Source organism: Dicentrarchus labrax, unplaced genomic scaffold (assembly GCF_905237075.1).
Source record: "Dicentrarchus labrax unplaced genomic scaffold, dlabrax2021, whole genome shotgun sequence".
Classification (NCBI taxonomy): Eukaryota; Metazoa; Chordata; class Actinopteri; family Moronidae; genus Dicentrarchus; species Dicentrarchus labrax.
In genome coordinates, this window is record NW_026136720.1 from 7386251 (window position 1) to 7406817 (window position 20567).

The window sequence follows — 20567 nt, forward strand, 5'->3', positions numbered from 1 at the left end:
CTTCCCGCTGCCTCAGCGTATGCCCCTTCCCTCCCTCTGTGGTGACCCCCTCCTCTCTTATACCTATTCTCTCTTCCGTACTTTTCCTCATCCAGTCATTTGTCATTTCTTCTCTGTCTTTCCCCTCCAATCCAGTTGAAAAAACAAATCAACCTGGGCCCAGTTCAGTTGTGCTGCCTGCTACACCTACTGCCCAGCTGGCATCCATTGTTTGCAATCAGTTCCAAGGCATGTGTTTGACAGCATGCCTACTTGTATACGTGCAAACTTGCTTGTACATTCTTGCAGGCATGCACATGTGTGTCGCGGTGCGTATGTGCACACACATCTGAGCATAAACACATTTTTTGCGCATTCTGTGATCAGCAGAAAATCTGGCAGCCTGGGAAAACCATAGAAGGACACAGGTCTGAGCAAGTCCAATTATTAAGAACAATCCATCAATATGCAGAGCAAGTCCTGGAGCAGGCTCAGCAGAAAAACATTGCAAAAAAGTGAAAGCAGAAAAAAATGTGGTTCTTACGAGGAGGGAGAGAAAAATCTGTCTTTACAATCCCCCTGTTTCGGCTTGCCAACTTTCTGCTGGCTGTTGGTAGTGCGGAAATGAGAGCGTGCTAGATTCTCCCCTCCCGAGAATAACACAAACCCCTCAAAGCTCAAATCAAACACACAATCCACGTCACAGGAAACCATTTTGAAGCGTAAAACCTCCCAATGGGAGCTCCATTTGAATGCTGCGGGTATGTGCTGCCTTGCTCGCCCCCTGCGCCTCCCCCCTCTCCCCTCCCGCTCTCTCAAGGCTTCAACCACAACCTAACCCGAACCACACCACCTCTCAGACGACAAGACTCCCTTTCTCTCACTCCCTGTCCATTTCCCACTTTATTCCTTCCTTTCCTTTTTTTCTTTGTTGTTCTTCTTTGGCTCTCTTCTCTTTCTTTCTCTCTCTCTCTCTCTCTCTCTCTCTCTCTCTCTTTCTCTCTCAGTCTGCTATTAACGATTATAATTTCATCATAAACAATAAAAATATAAAAGATCTTTAGATAGATAGATAGATAGATAGATAGATAGATAGATAGATAGATAGATAGATAGATAGATAGATAGATAGATAGATAGATAGATAGATAGATTAATCAGATCAAGGGTCATGAGCCAGCCATCTCAAGCCTACTCAAGTGACCTCTCCTGCCACCAACAGCCCACACCCGCTCCCCCTCCATCACAAACCTCAACCACAACCTTTCATACCCCCATCCTGCTCTCCTCGCTTCTCTAAACCACCTCTTCCCATCTCTCCCCTCACCCTTTTTCCTCCTCTTTGCCTGGCAATTGAAGCACAGGGGTCAGGAGGGCATAGGGGAGGCAATCACAGTAGTTTGTTTTGGCTCTCTCACCCCCACACCAAGTCCTTGGCTGTGCAGGAGCAATGCCGCCACCTTGCCTGCTTGCTGCCTGGGAAACAAACACATCCTTAATCACCCAGGCCCTGTATCCGCCAAGGCCACACTAGTTGAGCCCTGTCTGACAAGCTCAGGCCAGAAAAGTTGGACACCATCTGATGAACTCAGGCCATACAAGTCAAGCTCTGTCTACTGAACCCAGGCCACATTAGTAGCAGCCAGACAGTCAAATCCAGGTCGCACTAGTTGAGTACCCTTTGTTGAAACAGAGCCAGTGAGGACATACTCTTCAAGCTCGGTGTCTGCTCAACACAGGGCACTCAAATCAAGCCATGATGGTCAAACCTAGGCCAGGGAAGTTGAACCCCGTTGAGGGAATCCAGGCCACAAAAGTCTTGCCATACTGGTTGAAATCAAGCCAGAAAAGGCTGATCTATCTTTGGCTGGGGGAGCAGTTCTGTCATTATGTTGGCTAAGTGTTGGCTAACAGTGGGATTCTCTGACGTAAGCATTGCGCAGCTGAGGGCTGGCAGTGAAACGAGATGTAAGACAGGAGAGAAGACGTTTTAAATGAGAGCCATTGGCCAACAGCCATTTAGACCAGAGATGAGTTAGGGGAGTTGTCTTACGCCATGCACCCCATCCCTCCTTATCCCCAAAACCAGAACCTATAGCTTTTAAATCTCACACTATTTTTCTTTCTGTCCATCTATCTCTCACCAGTTTACATTTTCACATTTTCTTAAGTCCTCTCCCTAACCACTTACTGCTTTACCGAACTTTCCCCCTTCTCTCATACCTCCTTTATACATAAGCCACGAATGTGCTCAATGTTAATGACCAAGATCAACAAAATGATCGTATTCAAGTCTGAGAATGTGTTTGTATGTAAACAATAGGGGTACTAAAACCCAGGCAGCATTTCTACAGCTCCCCCAACTAGTGTCTGTTTGACAATGAGAGCTAAGGCGGGGCTTCAGATCTGTGTTATATTGTAAACCACAGCATTCTCAGACCTTAAAGAATCTCCCTTTTGGGATATCTTATTAGCATGTACTGCCCTACACACACATACACACACCATCGCCACCACATCCACCACGTCACGCTCTGTCTCCATTGGGATGTGGGGCAATTAACCACAAGGTTCTTCTCCCTGAGCGATATAAAGAGATTAGTGACCCTGGTTTGATTGTGCGTGATGAGAAGAGACTTGTGTTAAAGTACATAAGATTTCATTGCTTGGAGAAAATGAATTCGCAGAATTTCACTGTTCCCATGGTCTATCCACTCTTCTGTTTGCCTCTCAACTCTGTTTCAAGTCAGAGTGACCTGCGGGCAGGCACAGAGCCTTGATAGACCCACTAATCCCCATCCAGCCCACCGTGCAGCCAGGCGGCAGCTGGAGCTCTGAGCAGGTACATGAAGCGCTGAGACCAGCCGGGACTTCCAGGAAGTTCAGCATTAGGGATCAGCCTGCGTTATTGACTTGGCACAGCCTCCAGCCAGTACGATTCCACCAGCGAGGGGTTCACTGACTGCACATGTGCACGTATGTGTATGTGTGCAGACCACAGCTCAGTGCTCTGTAGTCCAGATGGGTGGCCAGGTCCCAGTTGATTTCTGTTATTCTGTTATGACAATTGAACTCATTTGAACCATTCAATTCTTCTGTTTCTCTCCCTGAAACTCACGAATACTGTATCATCAAACCAACTACCTTCTCGTCCTTTTGCACATGCGTACGTATCACTATTATTAAGCTGTTTAAAATGCAAATGTATTTGTTGAACAGCTGGCAAGGAAAGGGACCACCCAGCCAGTAGAGAAGCATTGTGTTGATAACAGATAAGCTGAAATTGTATGTCGGGAGAAATTCTTCCCCTCTTTCAGACAGAGACGGCTGTGCGTAAGCCTCACAAACACTATGCCACAAAAAAAACAATGCCCAATGGCTCCTCCCCCTTTTGGTCACCGCAAATAAATCTTTCAGTGCAAACACAGATCAAAGATCTTGCCACCGTCGGTTTAGTGATGAAAGCTGGCATGTGCCATCTTCTATCAGGACTTCTAATTGATCATAATTGATGTTGTGACAGGCGAAGAGGGGAATGATCTCTGGAGGAGCACAAAGTTGGAAAACAGCATTCAGTTTTTATTAAGCACCAGCTCTGCTGACGAAACCAGAATACGACATGGCTGGCTTTACTGATTGATCCTTTTGTGTTCCACCGTGGACAAGCATGGATGCAATAAGATGCTTCACGCAAACCAGACTAGGACAAGATGTTGACAAATTCTACAAATAGTGGTGGAAGAAACATTCAGATCTCTAACTAAAGTAGAAATACCATAATAAAAGTATTAGTTAGTGCTTATTACACATCATACAGAAGGGTTATTGCATTTTTATATTGCAGCTGGTTGGGGAGTTAATAATAACTACTTTACATCCTGATGAAGAATACATCAAATGTTATAAGATTACAAAAAGTTATGTGTATAAAGGTTTATATGCAAAGCAATTAGTGACTACATTTAGTGGCATGTAATTTTCAGTGTTTGGCTATTTTTACTGAAGTAAGAAGATCTGAGTAAAGTAAAAGTAAAAGTCCATTATCTATACCAAATACTCTTTTCAGGCAGGTACTTGCTCACCATCTGGTACTTTAGGTCAGTCTTCCAGTCTAGCCTTTTCGCTTTTCCGTTACCTGTTTTGACATGCCCCTCTTTCAGGTGATGGGGAAGATGGCCGTCGTACATTTGTTGGTTAACCCAAGCTTTTACAGTCATTTTTCATTCCCATTCCTTGCTAACTTTAGCTAATCTGGTTTTAGCACTAGCTAGCGGTACAGTTTCCCCTTCTTGCTCTGCTCTGCCTGCCGCTGGTGAGGGACATGGCAGTGGTTAACTAGCCATGGTACCGTACCATGGCCGAAAATGGATGGTGTGAAGGTGAAGGTGCTAGCATCTGCTAATCTGGTTTAAGAATGTATTATTTATTTATTTATACAAGGTCATTTAATTGTCATTTACAACACAGCATTATATATTGAAATTCAGGTTGTATACACAATTTATATACACTACAGATACTTCTGTAACTCTTGCCAGATGGCAACAGGGTGAACAGGCTGGAGTGGATATTGTCTTGTAGTATCTGTTGGGCTCTCATCGATATCACTGATGCTGGGTAGTTACGTGCCAATGATCTTCTGGGCAATTTTAATTATTCACTGCTGAGTCCTCCTGTTCTGGGCCATGCACGTCCCAAGCCATTTTTTTATGTTTCCTGTCAGGATGCTCCTCTGTAACGGTTAACAAGAAGTTGGCACAGGCGCTTTTAAGTTTACAGTCATTTCTGTGCTTTCTTAACCGGAGTAGAGATGTACGATGACCATGACAGGTTCTCTGAAATGTTAATTCCCAGGAACCTAAAACTGTTCAGATTGCTGAGTTCTTCCAGATATGAAGTTGCATCATTGCTTGAAATCTGGCAGATAATGGAGTCATCCTCGTCCTAATGGCTGCATCCCCCTACATGTCTCCATGCAGTCATGGGTGTACAGCGTGAACAGGAGGGGGCTGAGCAGACAGCCATGAGGAACTTCAGTATTGAGCAATAGAGTGGAGGAGGTGTGACCACCAATCCAAACTGTCTGGGGTCTGTTTGTGAGAGTGTCATACTTAGGCCCAGGATGTTGAGTTTGCCAATCAGTTTAATAAAGCATTGTTAATTATGTTCTTAATTAGTTTGATCTATTTCTCTTAAAAAATCCCATCCCTACTGAGGGCTGAGCGGAGGGCATGCAGCCTACGTTGTCTCCAGACTCTCTTGCAGGCTTGTCGACTTAACAACCATGCTTTGTGTAATACATAGGTTCATTAGAGGCACCCCACCTGGGATGGTTTGCTTCTTCTCTTTCAAATCAGGTATGCTAACAGTTAATAGCTGCTTCCCGGCCCTTTCTGCCGGGGCCCCTGTGTGCTCCCTCCTTACCAATCTCTTTGCCCTACCACTAACAACAACGTTACAACCGGTGGCCGGCCCGTTTGCCACCAAGGAGAACGCCCAGTATCCTCTTTGATTCTCCCTGAGGGGAGACACATTAACACTCCCAATGTGAACCTGTTGTTGGTTCAAACTACTTTTGGTTGAGGCTCAGCTAGGAGCACACTTCATCCTTAACGCCTTTGCCTTAGGTTTTAACCAATAGCAAAGCCTTTTACAGGGTGGAGCGCATACAAAAAACAGTATGTGCGTAGCCCTCTAACCACAAGTCCAGCTGGTCCCAGTTGTTGCTGAGTTTCAAAGGGAGACGAGCAAAACGTGCACTGGGGCTTTATAGGGGGGAGGATGCTACCCCCTGTTTGGATGGTGAGTGCTTAAGACTTTTCTCAGGTGCCAAGGCAAAGCCTCGTAAAGGTACAATTGTAGCAAAGCCCATAAGGGGGCTACGCATGTAGGAGTTATACCCAGGTAACTATTATTTGTTGCTCCTGGCTCTGAGCCAACAAGTGTAGATGTGAGTACAGAATGGCCGTGTATATACACTGGTCTATTTTATGTATGTGTGAGTGGTTCACAATGAAGCATGAACACGAGCATCGTGTGCACGTCTGCCTGTGTGTGTAGTAAATTCTTGGAAAAACGGAAGATGTTAACTTTTTTTCTACGTAAGGGTACATACAGTACATGGACTCACAATGAACCAGACACACACATACACATATATACGCACACTTAAGGGGTGACAGAGTGCACTGGCTGAGCTCAGAAGAACCAATGGCAACCTGGGGAAGGAGGAATGTGTGTAGCGCTAGTCCAAGAGAGGCCGTCAGAATCCTCAGCAGGCAACCACGGTTGTCTTAGTGAACACAAGTGTGTGTGGGAGTGTGTGCATCTGCATAAGAGGCTGGTAGGGCTAGTAATTGTGTAACTATTTGAGTGTGTGTAATTCTACAAACAATGGCAATGAATTGTGTTAATGTGTGCAACAAAGCTTTTAATTTAAACCTTATTTTGTTATTAGCTGAAGCACACTATATAAAACTCTAACACATCTCAGCATCGAGCAGCATATCTTGATCTAAATTCCTTCACAGCTGGAAGATGCAGTGGAGCATCTGTAGGTGGTGAGTTCCCTGGCAAGTGGGCAGTTACTACTGTCAGCAAGGAGGAGATCTGCCCTCTAGGGAGGCTATAAAGAGTCAAGGAGGACACTCACTATACCACCACTCATACCACTAATCCCAAAAATACAGCATGATGTCATGCAGATTCCACGTGTGGACTGCAGTACCAGAAACAGGGTCATGTGTGCACTTGACTAATGCACAACCGAACAAGAAAAAAAAAAAGGAAGGGGGAGAGGAGTAAGGAGCAAAAAACGAGGAGAGTGAAGGGCTGTTTAAAATATTCAACCCTCCTTCCATTAACTAACCGTGTAGGGATGGGAACACGACCTGCACTGTACATCTCATGAGAGAGAGAAAAAAGGAGAGAGAAGGGAGAGAGAGATGGTGCACTGTGGGAGTAGACCTCTTTCATCCAGTAGCCCTTGAATCCAGCTCAGCATTTTCTCAGTGATGTCATCTCTTTTTCACTCTCACTTCACCCTGTTCACTTTCTCCCTCACCTCCATCTGCTCTCTCACTCCATCCTTCCTGGGCTTTCTGCGTCTCGCACGCACATGCTCGCATCCCCTCCCTCTGCACTTACACGACGTGTAATGCATTACAATATCCGATGCATCTTGTCCAGCACACAGAGATACATATAAATCTGTAGCTGCCAACAGTCATCCCGAGTTCAGCTGAAATAGGATGTTCGGGTTTTTGCTGCATACTTCTCCATCCCTCCATCCTCTCCTGTTCCTTCACAATCCAGCCACACAGCATCATCTGACAGGCAGGGGGAACACTGTGTTAACAAACAGGGAAATGGCTGCCAGCTGCATGGGACAGGGCCGGACAAGGGGGAGACGCATTGTGAATGCAGCTTTTTATTGGGTATGAAGAGAAGGGAGAGGCATGAGGAGAACATGGAAGAGAGGAGGAGTGTCGCTCAGGCTTTGAAGCTCTCAAGCAGTCATTATTTTTTACAGCAGTGGAGTTGGTGCAGAATATTTTCAGTGAAGACAAGTTTGGCTGTTATGAAGACATTTTTTTTTTTTTTTTTAAAGACTCCCATGAGAAAAAAATTTGCACTTAGCTTTGTGACTTAAGGTTTAAGCCCTCTGCAGGAGACAGCGATCTGACCGGTCTCTGCCAGCAAGGACTGGTCTGATCCGCTCTTACAGGAGCTCCAAACACCTGCTTACATAAACTGTAGCTCCTCCTTAAACAAATTAATTGGATCACTGACATTATTAATCTGTGTAATAGTAGTTTATTAATCAACATACATCACTTTACATTTAAAGTGTAGGTTTTTCAGAAATGATTAAGTGCTTTTCCTTGTGTCCTGGTCTGGAGATTTAAGACGCTGACCATGTAATTGAAATGCCCCAGTTTCAAGTCTGGCCAGGGACCAGAAAAAAGTACAAAAAGAAGAGTTACAGTCCCCTTTCCATCTCTAGTGTACTACCCCCTGTGTCTGGTTCAGCATTTTCTGAATCTAATGAGAAGGACAGCTAAGTACATTGGACAGTCAGGGTAGCAAATAAATTCAAATGTGATTAAATAAATGTTACATATATCATTTTTCTGACTACAGTAACCTCTGTGGAGTCCTACAGAGCCTGCCACAGTCCTAATATCCCTTTTGTAAAAGGTCTCATAGTCAAGAGTGCTGCAACGTGAGGGAACACCTGCTGGTCAATTAAGTTTGAATCTTCCTTCATGTTCTGCAGCCAGGATGATGCACCATGGTCAGTCTCCAAATTGACCAGAGCTCACTTAATGGCAAGACACTTATCACAACACCAGACTACCATACCTTATAATTAAGGATCTTCCAGCTCATGTATGCAGTAAGAAGTGGGTTACCTGGCAAGTTAGGCAAGGTAAATGTAGCATTTTGGGGTTGAACCATGTTCTTTTCTGAAAAGAGAAACAATCCTTTCTTTTATTCATGTCCAAACACAGTGTAGTGTTGGCAGGTTCCTTCACAGATGTTATAACTTAAAAATTAAAGTTTATTCTTCTTTAGCTCATGTAACATTTTTTTGATTAGAATAATTATTCTGTCAGCAAAATTATCATCATGGTAAAAATCAAATCATACTTTTATTTTATTTCCAGTAGAAGAGAAATGATTTTGAGAAACATTACGTCTATAAACATTTTAATTACTACACCAGTCTGTTGAGAGACTATTATGTTACATGGTATGTCTCAATCTCTTCGACTACAACTGTCTTTACCCCTTCCACCCCTTGAATGATTTTCTGTTTTTCTTTTTATCAGTAAAGTAGTTCCTGTTTACTTGTTCTTTATAAAGAGCTAAAATGACTAAGAGACATTTATCTGTGTGAGCAACAGATGAGCTCATTTACCAAAGTGTGTCTCAGTGTCTGTCTGTACACTATAAAATGTGTCATCTTTCTGACTTTAAGCAGGATCCAAAATGTCCAGAACACTACAAAATGTCCACAGTGTCAGCAGGCCGTAATAAAATCAGCACCTCAGTGCCAGTTTAGTGATGTAAGAAAAGGCTGCGGTATATATGTACAAGTGTGTTTATGTGAAGGCACGGGATATCCCCATGACAAGGAACTGGAGGAGAACAGGGTCAAGATTTTTGCTTGGCAAACACCAGAACTTGATTTCCAAACTTTCATGTGGGGTCTGTTCAGGCCAAGAGGAGAGCAAAAACAGGAATTCGGTCTCCCTCTCTTGTTGGTTAAGCAGCTGTTTCTCTGGAGGTCCTGACTGGGCAACAGAGACAGAGGGAGCAGGGGAGAGGAAAATAAAAACTGAAAGTGAGGCAGACAGAAAAGAAATAGAGTGGCTGTGTAGCAGGAGGCTTGTTTTGTTCCAAATCAGATTGCTTTATAGCGACGCAGGGGGTGAGTGGTTCCAGGCAGCAGACAATGGGCCAACAGGATCAATATTGACATTCTCCTTAGTGATAGCTGAGTTGGCTGGGTGAGGTCAGGAACTGGACCTTTGTATTAGCCAGCCAGCATTAGTGGTCACGGCTGGGGGACACTTACTGTAACCTTGGCCTCTCAGCATAATGGAGGGTCTGAGCGAGCCCAGGAGAGGTCCCTCCCCTTTATGGGCCTTATTACCGTAAGAGAGCTCAGTCCTCCAGTGGCCCGATTCAAACACAGATCATTACTTTGTCAAAACAGCTACCAGACCATGTTGGCACACGCGCAGGCCAGCTTGTGTGGCGAACAGCGTCTCGAAGTGCCAGTTGTTGAGCGCAGCAGCCGTGGGAGATGAGGCGAGCAGAACACAAGAAAAAGTAAGTAGAGCACTTTTGGACAAGTGACCGTTTATTAGTTCTCATTCCAGCAGCACTTACAATTAGACAGATTCACTGGCAAGTCCCACGCGCTAGGCAAACACACACAAACACTGGGGTACAATCCTCTCTCAGAGTTATGGCAAGAGGTGCTACCACAAAATAATAAAACACTCCAGCAAATTCCATATTGTTGCTTTGCTGAAACAACATCTCAATTGTTGTTTACCTAAAGTGGTCAATTAATCCAAGGCAAACTCATAAAACAGGAAAGGATGTGGGTTGTCCAGGTAGTCTGATCCAGCTGGCGGAGAATCAGGGCTACTAGGGATACCACAGTAGACCACTCCCCAGCATGACAGAGGAAGAGGAGTGTAGGAGAGGGACGAGGATAAAGAGGGACAGCGGAGGAGACAGGCGAAAAGGAAAGGAAACTCCTGAGGAGAGAGGAGAGACAACAAGAGAGGAGGTGCAGAGGTAGTGGTGCCAAAGAGGAGGAGTAAAAGGAGAAGGAGGTGGAACAGGATAAGTGGGAGGAGGAACGGGAAGAGGTCATCTGAGGTGATGGAGATTCTGTACGGTGGGCTGGTTTCATGAAAGATGGAGCCGAGCCACTCTCCTCCTCCTGTGATTCTGTTCTGGCTCGGTTTACTGGACTGAAGCCTCGCAAACTCACACACACACACACACATAAAACACATGTCTCCAGTCTCACACACACGCTCATTCTTCTTTACTACACACTCATGAGTGTTTTCTTACAGAAATAGAAGTGACTTCACAACAGTCGCGTTGTAAATCAATACATGTTGCTCCCAATGAAACACCCACGCACACATACGAGCACAGAGTTCCCGGTCAGTGGGTTGTCTCAGAGTCCAAACCACTCAGTGACCCCTCCTCTCCTGGGGTCGAGTTTCTGCCTCTGCTTCTCGTCCTCCATGAACTTCTCCTGCATCTCCTCCATAGACCCCTCCGCCACCACCTGGTCTTTTTCCGGGTAGATGTCAGGGAAGGTGAACGTCTGGCCCTGGGCCTGGGATGCAAAGGCAAAAAAAAGAGCAAAATGAGCAAAGAAACAATCATGTTCCTACCTAATAACAAGAGGAATTTGTTGTTTATTTTCTACTTTAATCATTTCACAAACCAGTTTTTTTTGTGCGTGAAACAAAAATACGTGTCAAATTTTTTTCCTTTTCTTTGCAGAGACGAAAAGTGAGATACTGATTTGGAATTCAGGACACTGTTTCTCCCTCTATACTCCTCTTCCAGTTACACAAACGCTCTCTTTCTCTCTGGCATTCAATTTCTCCAACTCTCTCCCACATTTAATCTCTCATCTCTCTCCATTTCTCTGGTCTTGATTTATTCAGAGGGAAAGGATGGTATCCATTATTTATTCCATACCAACCCATCTCTGGCCATGGCTAATGCATCACTGGTCCAACCATAGTCTGTGTCAGGCCACCGTAGAGTACAGTACAGTAAAGTACACACACACACACACACACGCATGCATGCTTGCACGCCCACACACAAAAAAATAACAGGTCAGTGGGTGCAGGCATGCACACATATCCATAGCCTATCCCTCTCAGCCTCTCCCATGGACACCTGGCAACAAGAATTCACTGTTATCAACCTCAACTGGAGCCAAATCATTGCTGTCCTTAAATGACTCAACTATACAAAGCCAGACCATAACTTCTGATGATGAAACTGCACTTACGTGTGTCATTTTTATCACTAAGTGTTTGGATTTTGAGCGAACTGCTAATCCTCACAAATGTTCCTAAAGTGATTAATGATCACTAACGTTGTAGTTCACACCAAACAACAGCTTCCACTTCATAATGACAAATAGTCAAATGTCATTATGTGACTCATAACCTTCCGAATTATTTTATATAGAGGCCTACCACTATAAAATGAATTGCTTCCATGAACACAATTGTCAATCAACTATTCTGTTTAAATATGTGAAATATTTTGTTTGGGGTCAGTGTGTAGGCGTTAAGGAATGGTCTGGCTCTGATGTGAACGTTACTTTGTCTGTCTCCAACCCCCAAAATACCAAGAGAAACATGCATATAATTACCACATAGCATGGTTTAATTCCCAAAGGGGGGAGACAACATGAAGCTCACTCAGCCAAAGATGCAGAATGGAGCTGGCTTCGTCTACTCCACAACGTGCTCATCCAAGACAACTGACAGCAGGATTACTGTATGTATGGACTTGTGCATGTATAAATGTGTGCACTCAGGTGCATGTGCATGTTGTGTGCACACAAGTTGAGAGACGCACTGCACTTCAAACATGACCAATAAGCACTGAAATGAGCTGACGTCACAGGAAAAAAAGGGGAAAAAAAGATTTTTAAAAGCGTCAAATGTGCAGTGCCAGTGGACACCGTTAACAGCAGAGACTTCATCCGAAACTGCACAGTTAGTACACAATGCTCAGCTAAGTTTTGAAAACTGTCACTAGTTCATTTCAAATAAATTATAATAAACAATGAGCCCAAATAAGCCACAGTCTATTTTCTTTATATTTGTTGGAATTGTGTTTGTGGTTTTCAGTGAAAAACAAGACACACTGGTGAGAAGAGACTGGCTGAGGTTTAACCTACAAAAAGGTCCAGAAGTCATTGCATTAAGATATTAACCACAACCCAGTCTGATGTATGTGAACTACAGTTGAGTCCGACATGTCCAATCTGACAATACTGGCATGACCAGGCATCTAGCTACATCCAAAACACAACTATTATGGAAACTACTATTTTGGTATGATACTTTACACAGACTTGAATTCATGTTACTCTCTAAAACCTGGCCATTTGAGTCTAAACTCTCTGATACCAGCTTTGAGGAGCAGCTTGAGCAAAACATGCACAACCTTCAATCAAAAGAAAAGCCACCCTGTTCTTGTGTTCCTGTCTTGCGGCAACGCCTGTATTGCAAACTACAGGAGGTTTTCTAGGGAGCACTGTAAAAGAGACAAGAGTGCGGGCCCAGTGAGGAGAAGAGGCATTAGTCAGGCACAGGCAGAAAGCTGCCAAACACTAAAGAAGCACCTGGAAACCGACAGCCCTGCCAAGACCCTCAGTGTCTCTCTGCGCTTGCACACGCTGCCATCGAGGAACGCAGAATCCAGAAAACAAACACTGGACCAGGCCAAGGGAAGTCTACTGCAGGAGTAAGAGAAGAAGTGAAGAGAAAAAGGCAGCAGGGAGAAAAATGGGGGTTGATGATGTGAGGAAGTGACTGGGAGAGGAGGAAGAGGAAAGTATGGGTGACGGAGGAAGGGTTCCACCACAGTACTATAAACACCAGACTTGGCCACGGGAGGAAGCAGGGAGCAAAACAAGACTTCACCCAATTTGAACCAAATGTTGTCGCATGACAATTCCCAGTTATACAGCACAGCGCTGGACACCTAGTGTATACACATGGCGAAGATTAATACCGGCCTCAGAGAGCGCGATTCACAAAAACAACAAAGCCCTTAGATTGAAATCAACAAAGCGCTGAGACTCGTTAAACAAGTCTTATTGTTGGCAGCAGGCCGCACCCTGTGTGTGTTTGTGTGTGCGCGCACGCGTATGTCAAGCGTCTGCTGGACACATTTCCGCAGTGAGAGAAAGTGCTGGCAGAGAGCATTCATATTTCTGTATGAAATATATACATCACACCACAGCAGAGTCAAAGCCCATGTCCCCTTGGCCTCCATGTGCTCCGAGCCAAAAAGATCTTTCCTGTGTGTCTGCCTGCCTCTCTCTCTACTTAAGTATTTGTGAGAGAGTGTGTGAGAGAGAGAGAGTGTGTGAGAGAGAGAGAGTGTGTGTGAGAAAGAGGGAGTGTGTGTATGAGTGCATACTGAGTGATTTATGGAGAAAACCGAGGCCTGGCCAAAAAGGACAAAAGTGGAGAAAGACAGTCAAGCATTATGCGCCTCCAAGGGTTTTCTTTCTGTTACCTACTATGCTTCCTAGACGACAAATTGTAGGCGTGTATATTTTTCCTTGCTCTGCCATCATCTTCACCATTCTCCCAATTGAATCAAGCTGCCATCCAGGAATATTGGGACGAGGCCCCACACTGCTAGTGATGTAAACATACTCCTCTTACGCACATGAACAACCCATTACACCCACAGTTTCCCTCTCAATGGGAAAAGAAGGAGAAACACTGGGGGGGGGGTTAAGAGGGGAAGGGAAATATTGTCATTGACTCACTACCAGCCCGTCTCAGTTTCCCCATCTGTGTGTATGTGTATGTTTCCTTATTAAGCTCTAATTCAATGTCTTGTTCTGTTCCAAAACGTGTGTATTCGGGGTATCGGTCAGTCCTGCGTCTCATTTGGGGACTACTGTGTTTTAACCAGGTGAATGGGGACACCTGTCAAGGTATGGACAACAGCTAGTATATTGTATTCACAGCAGTCACAGTGTATTCAGAAAATGCTTATAATTGGGGTAAGCCTCCCGGGAACAAATGTACTTTGGTGAAATGTCCCCAGATCAAACCTGTGGTTGTGTTTGTGCGTGTGTGCGTGCATGTTCATGTGACAGAGTCATACACAACCCCAAAGTAATCCTGTTTGTAGTCCCAGAGGGAAGGGAGGAAAGGGGAGAGTGAAAAGAGAGAAGACCAGGCGAGAGATGGAAGGAGAGACACAATGGACAACTGTATTCTATCTGATTGACCTTTGCTTCTGATCTGTGACAAACTGAGCGTGCAGTCGTAACTCAAAAACAGCCGCAGGAGGGGAAAAAAGTCCTGGTGTGCGTTTGTCTGTCCCCTTAAGAGAGGAAAAAAATAGAAGAATGTTGAAAGAATGGATAAATGTGTGTCCGGCAACCTTGGAATGCATGTGAAATCAATACAGGAAAAATGTGGAGGGGGTGACTCTTTTATTATTCATAAGCTCAGATTTAAGTATGAAATATGAAAGCCAGAGTTGTTCTGGCTTGATGTGTTAAAATGTCTTTGATGAAAACAGGAAGGTGCCGGTGCTCGGTGCTTGAATAGAACATTATGGCACAGTCAGCAGCTGAGGACACAAAAGGCTGATTCAACCTGCTGCTCTGAGAGTTAAAACGTAGGGGACATTACTGGACTGGACTGGACCAGGACCAGCCACAGGAACAGACATCGCCATGTGACAGATGACATACACATCAGCCTTTAAATAACCCTGAATGAGCAGCAGGGGCAAGTACAGAGTAAGAACTACGCTATAAATCTGAAAATAAAAAAACAAAAGGAGGCTTTCAAAGATGATTACTGAACCCTATTGTAGTAGGTTTGACTTCATTTTCCAATATCCTCGATCCGCAGAATAGCCATCATGGTATCAGGTTTTATGTCCTCTGGAATGAAAGAAGTTTGGAGCAACATTTTATTACTTTGAAGACTGTTTAACAGCTGTAAAACTACTCTCGAGGTCAAATGGCGACTTCCACTTAGATAATCTAGACAATTTAAGATTTTAATCCATCAGAAAATGCATTTTAACCACTCTTTTACGACCCAAGATCAGACTTTTTTGTGCTCTCTCAAAACCTTGCGCACCTAGAGTTATTGTGGAGCTAAATAAGATGTGACTAAGGGGCGGGGGCCAAGTACACTGACTTCTCGGATGACCACACTTTACCGAATTAAAGAATAGAGGAGTTCTCAATGTGGTCACAGAGACTGAAAAGGCTTTAAGTGGTCTGAAAATGTGAAACTGAGCCATTCACACCAGCCCAAAGAGACTGTCAGACAAACTACGTATCCCTTTTTTATTTGATGAGGGACAATCCAGAAGGCATCAGATGATAGAGCCATTCACAAAGCAGTCAATAAAAAAAAGAAAATCAACCAGATGTTGGCGGTTACCATTAGAGTACGGCCAAATCTGGGCCGCACACTGACACAGAGAGGTGTTGACGACGCGGTGAGCAATCTCATGAGGCTGTGGCTCATGCGGCTGCGGTGGCAGTGTGGTGGGGGTAAACTGTAGCAAAGCACAGAGACATCTTGAGTACTTGTGTGTGTGTGTGTGTGTGTGTGTGTGTGTGTGTGTGTGTGTGTGTGTGTGTGTGTGTGTGTGTGTGTGTGTGGTAGTGAGAGAGACAGAGAGGTGTTCACATTGTGGTAGAATTTATTTTGACCGCACGGTAGGAGAGCCTGGCAGACTACAGAGGGAGAGACCACAGTGATGAGGTTACCAGGATTAAAGCTGAGGGCAACCCCCTGCTGAGTGTGTGGGATATATATATATATATATATATGTGTGTGTGTGTGTGTGTGCATGTGTGTGTATAAACCGTATTTATAAAAGGAAACGTTGACTGAGCATGCATAATGCTAGTTTTCAGCAATCCACGCAGATGTACACAGAAACCAGTAGCAATGGGAGCCACCATACCCTACAGTTGGCCAGTGACCATCTCCACTTGACCAGTTGGAGGAGGTTGCATGCCTTGCTCAAGGGCAACTTAACTTTACTACACTCTTTCCAAAACAGGCTTCAGCAGCCTCACTGTGGCTTTTAAAAAGGTGAAATCACACCTTTGTGAGTCTGTTTTCTTTGGTCTCAAACACCGAACCAAATTTTGTTGCATTTTTCTTTTCGGTTCATTTAAGTTCACACTGCCCAATTACAAGTGAACCGGGGCTTGTAAACGAAAGTCAGATGGACTCACAAGAAGCCTGTTTATTGGACAGAGTTTTGGCAACCTGTCATCCTGCAAGATTTTGGCAGCCAAGGAGCAAGGGGGGAAAAAAACAAATTTGAGTCCAGTTCCTTTAGGTTTAACTAAGCATTGTGGACTCACTCAATTTTGTCATAATTTAGCATCTCTGGTCTTCATACCAGATAAGAAGGAAATAGCTGACTACAGTGATCTGTACAGGCTGTGGTTTGCCCTTGGTTCATTTTGTTATGCTAGGCTTTCCAAGCATGAGTAACTGCTGGCTATCCGATGTCAACATCCGTCTCTTTGTACCCATAAAATCATATGAAAAAATGACCAAACAATGGACATCATGTTCATGAGAATGTTTTTGGGGCTGTTTGCTGTAGTTAGTTCAGATTACATTCCCTGTTCTAACAAACTGTACCCCAGTTTGCTTGGAAGTGGACCTATCAGGTTTGCTTTGAATTATACTGTTCTTCCTTGACCTTTAACAGAACTAGAAGTAGGAAGGGTGTTTTAACACTTGAGCCGGTTGAAGACGTCTTCCCTGACCCGAGACGGGTTTTCCCCCAAGAGTTATGTAGGTGAGGTAGGTAAGTGTGAAAGCTGCTCTCAGACTTCCAAGCAGCTCCGGTGTTGTGCCATGACGTCCCCACTACATGTTGAAACCAACCCACCATGCTTGTAAAATTAGCGAGTTTCACAAAGGACTGGGGGACAGTTCCATATAGCTGACCTCTACTCAATGGTTTCTCAGTTGGATTATCAAGGAGAGCTTTTTTTTTTTAATCTGCAATCACAGAAAGAAATAGCTAAAGAAAACTGGGAGAGGCAGGAAAGATGATGGAAGAGGTCAGAAGAGGAGAAAAGATCAAGTCTGATTATTGTAAACAGCTCCCGCTGCCAGGCTGCTGGGTGGGCCACACATTCACTCTCACTTTATCTCACTGACACACACATACACACACAAACAAACACATAATACTCTGCCCTGTTTTGCCTCTGTCCAGACCTCCTGGTACAAACCACTCCAGGAGCAGAAAAGTGAGAGACTGAGACAGTGAGAAGAAGGGAGGGTGAAGGGTAAAGAAAGTAAATTCCAAAAGATAAATAAAACTGGATTGTTGTTCTCTCAGAAAAGACAGTGTGGTGATAATGATTCAATGGGAAGAAACAATACAATGAAACTAATTTACACTGCATTTAATCTTTGTTCAACCAGGTAAAATAGAGTCAAGTGAAGAAGTCAAACAGTTCAGATTACAGGAGAAGCAAAATAACAGCTGAGGGAAAAAGTGAAAATGAAATCATCTCTCTCTGTAAAAGACAGATAAGTGGCAGTGAGAGTATACCACTAACCAATAGCATCCTGCTGTGGGTTCGTTCGGGGTCATGACCCTGGCCCTCCCTCCAATTACAATGACATCTCCTCCACAGCCCAGCAACAGCCAAATAGCTTGGTCAGCTTTGGCTTGCAGTGGTGTATGCTTGTGTGTTTACAATCCTATGGGCCATATGACGGAGACATTTGGACAGTGTTTGCAAACAATGTTTTTTGTGCAAAGATGTATATGTCCACATGGTATTATTAATTGCTTGCTGTGTGACTCACCTTTAATGCATAAAAGGTTTACACCATTGCCCAGTGTTGGCTAAATGGTAACGTACTCACCTCTGACGGGTGGCTACTTTTACACTTTTATCCACTGCCAAGGGATCAGATTTTGTGGGCACATGATGGAATCCAAGGGGGAAACAAAATGATATTGATAATGACAGCTAGTGCAGGCCATTCTGCTAATAGATCTTTTTTTAGTTTAAACCACATTTAATTAACTAATTCTGACAAATACACCATGAGCTTTGCCAAAACCGCTCCTAATTGACACAATTCTCACTCCTTGTTCTGTGAAAGTAGTTTTCTGCAATGCATATACTCCTGGATAAAAGGAGATAAACTTCTGGATAAATCTATAAACAAATTAATGTGTCTTTTTTTTTTTTTTTTTACTAACTCTCATTTTATAGATTGCCCAAGCATATGGGGCTACTATGCATGTGTTGACTGAATCCAGACCTCCAATCTGAATCCAGCATGCAAATGGCAGACTCCGCCACTAACAATAAAAAAAAAGCTATCTGGAGCGGTAATCACTGCATGTAAAAACATTAAGGCTAGGGCAGAAAAGAACCATAATTGACCATAATTATCATTAAAATCAGAGTTTGATTTCACAAAGATCTTTAAGAATATAACTTTAAATACGGTTTCTGTAATAATATAAAACTATATACTTAAAATTAGCTCAAATCTAAAATAATGATACTGTATGAACTCGTGTCCACGTTTAGCTTTTTTTAAGATTTGTGGTTTATAGCTTTACAGCTTTAGGTATTAGCCAGTACCTCATCAGAGTAACGAGTTTATATCAGATTTGGTACTGGCAGTCAGTTTAATCCTTGGAATGGAAAAAAATACATCTGACATTTTTATGATAGATATTAACAATTATGCTATTGTTATTGTGGTCATACAGTAAGAAAAAATACTTAACAAATCACAATTGTGTGGTCTCCCCAGTCCTAGTGTGTACGTGCTTTGTGGGACAAAAAGCAGGAGTCAGGCAGGTGGGGGAACAGCAGCTCTGGTGTCAACTGAAAATACCTTAAGATCTAACGCAGGGACCCTCCAGTGCATACTAGTGCAGGACGTCCAGTGATACAGAAATACTTCTGCCCAGAGACAAACAAGAGGGTGAGAGAGAGAGAGAGAGAGAGAGAGAGGGGAGAGAGAGAGAGAGAGAGAGAGAGAGAGAGAGAGAGAGAGTGTGTGTGTGTGTGTGTGTGTGTGTGTGGGATAGTTTTCATGTCTGGGCATGTCTGCTCCCAGCCTGCTACTGGAGACATTGGACCCTGGTAACAGAGCTCTCAGGAAAAGATCATCACCATCTAAATACACGCCCAAGCACCCACAAAGACGTTTACATCCATCTGGTCTTGAACTGGACACTCGGAGGATAGCAATGACAACAATAACACAAACAGCAACAGCCAAGAATAACACAACCAAAATCTGTCCATATTAGCAATAATGACGAACAAACAGTGATTCATATCGCCTTCGCTCGCCCACCCAACCTCTGTACCTTAAAGCCAAATCACACCTAAACCTTGCCAACACCTAAATCTCAGCCATCCACCCCCCATTACACACACAAACAGCTGTTCACTATCATTATCCTCTCCATCTATGTCATTCACCCCCCACCAACCCCCACAATGTACCCCATTTCTCTCTTGCCAATGCATGTAAACAACCCTCACATACACCCCCCCCCAATTTCAAGCATCTCCCCCATTCACCCCACCCCCTCTCGGCCCCAGACCCAACTATCTAGGCTACCAAACACACACACACAAACAAACAGTTAGACCCTTACACACACACACACACACACACACACACACACACACACACACACACACACACACACACACACACACACACACACACACACACACACACACACACACACACACACACACACACACACACACACCTAGATGCACATGCAACATAAACATCCAGGCAATGCCCCTGCCCCCTCCCCGACTCTGAGGAATGCGGGGACCAGCTGGTGGAGAAAATAAAAAATGAAGAAGCATACCAAAACAGGAAATGCATCAGCAGGGGCCTATCAGAGGGCTTTATCAGGCCAGTGGCAGCCCCGTGGAGAACCTGGGTGGCGCCGCATGCTGATTGGCTGATCAAAGTGGCAGCTGTGTCATTACAGGTCAGGAGGTCAGGGGTAATCAAGAAAGGTTACGAGCATGCGCACTCGTGCATGAGTGTGTGCATGTTGGTATGCGTGTGTGTGTGTGTGTGTGTGTGTGTGTGTGTGTGTGTGTGTGTTGCCATGGCTGTCTAAATAAAGGGAACCTGGAGGAAATGTGAGAGGAAATGAGGGTGATGAGGGAAGATGCTGCGGAGAGAGATAAAGTAAGAATCAATTGAAAACGACAAAAGGGAAGATGGAGAAAGATGTAGAGAGAGAGA

The 20567-nt window shown here is 44.2% G+C and overlaps 1 protein-coding gene across 1 annotated transcript in view; it reads right to left on the reverse strand.

Annotated features, from left to right (window-relative positions):
* Positions 1-9829: 9829 nt before the first annotated feature.
* The window catches only part of mrpl23 (mitochondrial ribosomal protein L23), a 33507-nt gene continuing 22769 nt past the window's right edge, over positions 9830-20567 (reverse strand). Inside the window, exon 5 of the mRNA XM_051382320.1 lies at positions 9830-10855. Within this exon, the coding sequence (XP_051238280.1) occupies positions 10691-10855 (165 nt within the window). The 3' untranslated portion in view covers positions 9830-10690. The remainder of the gene's footprint in view (positions 10856-20567) is intronic.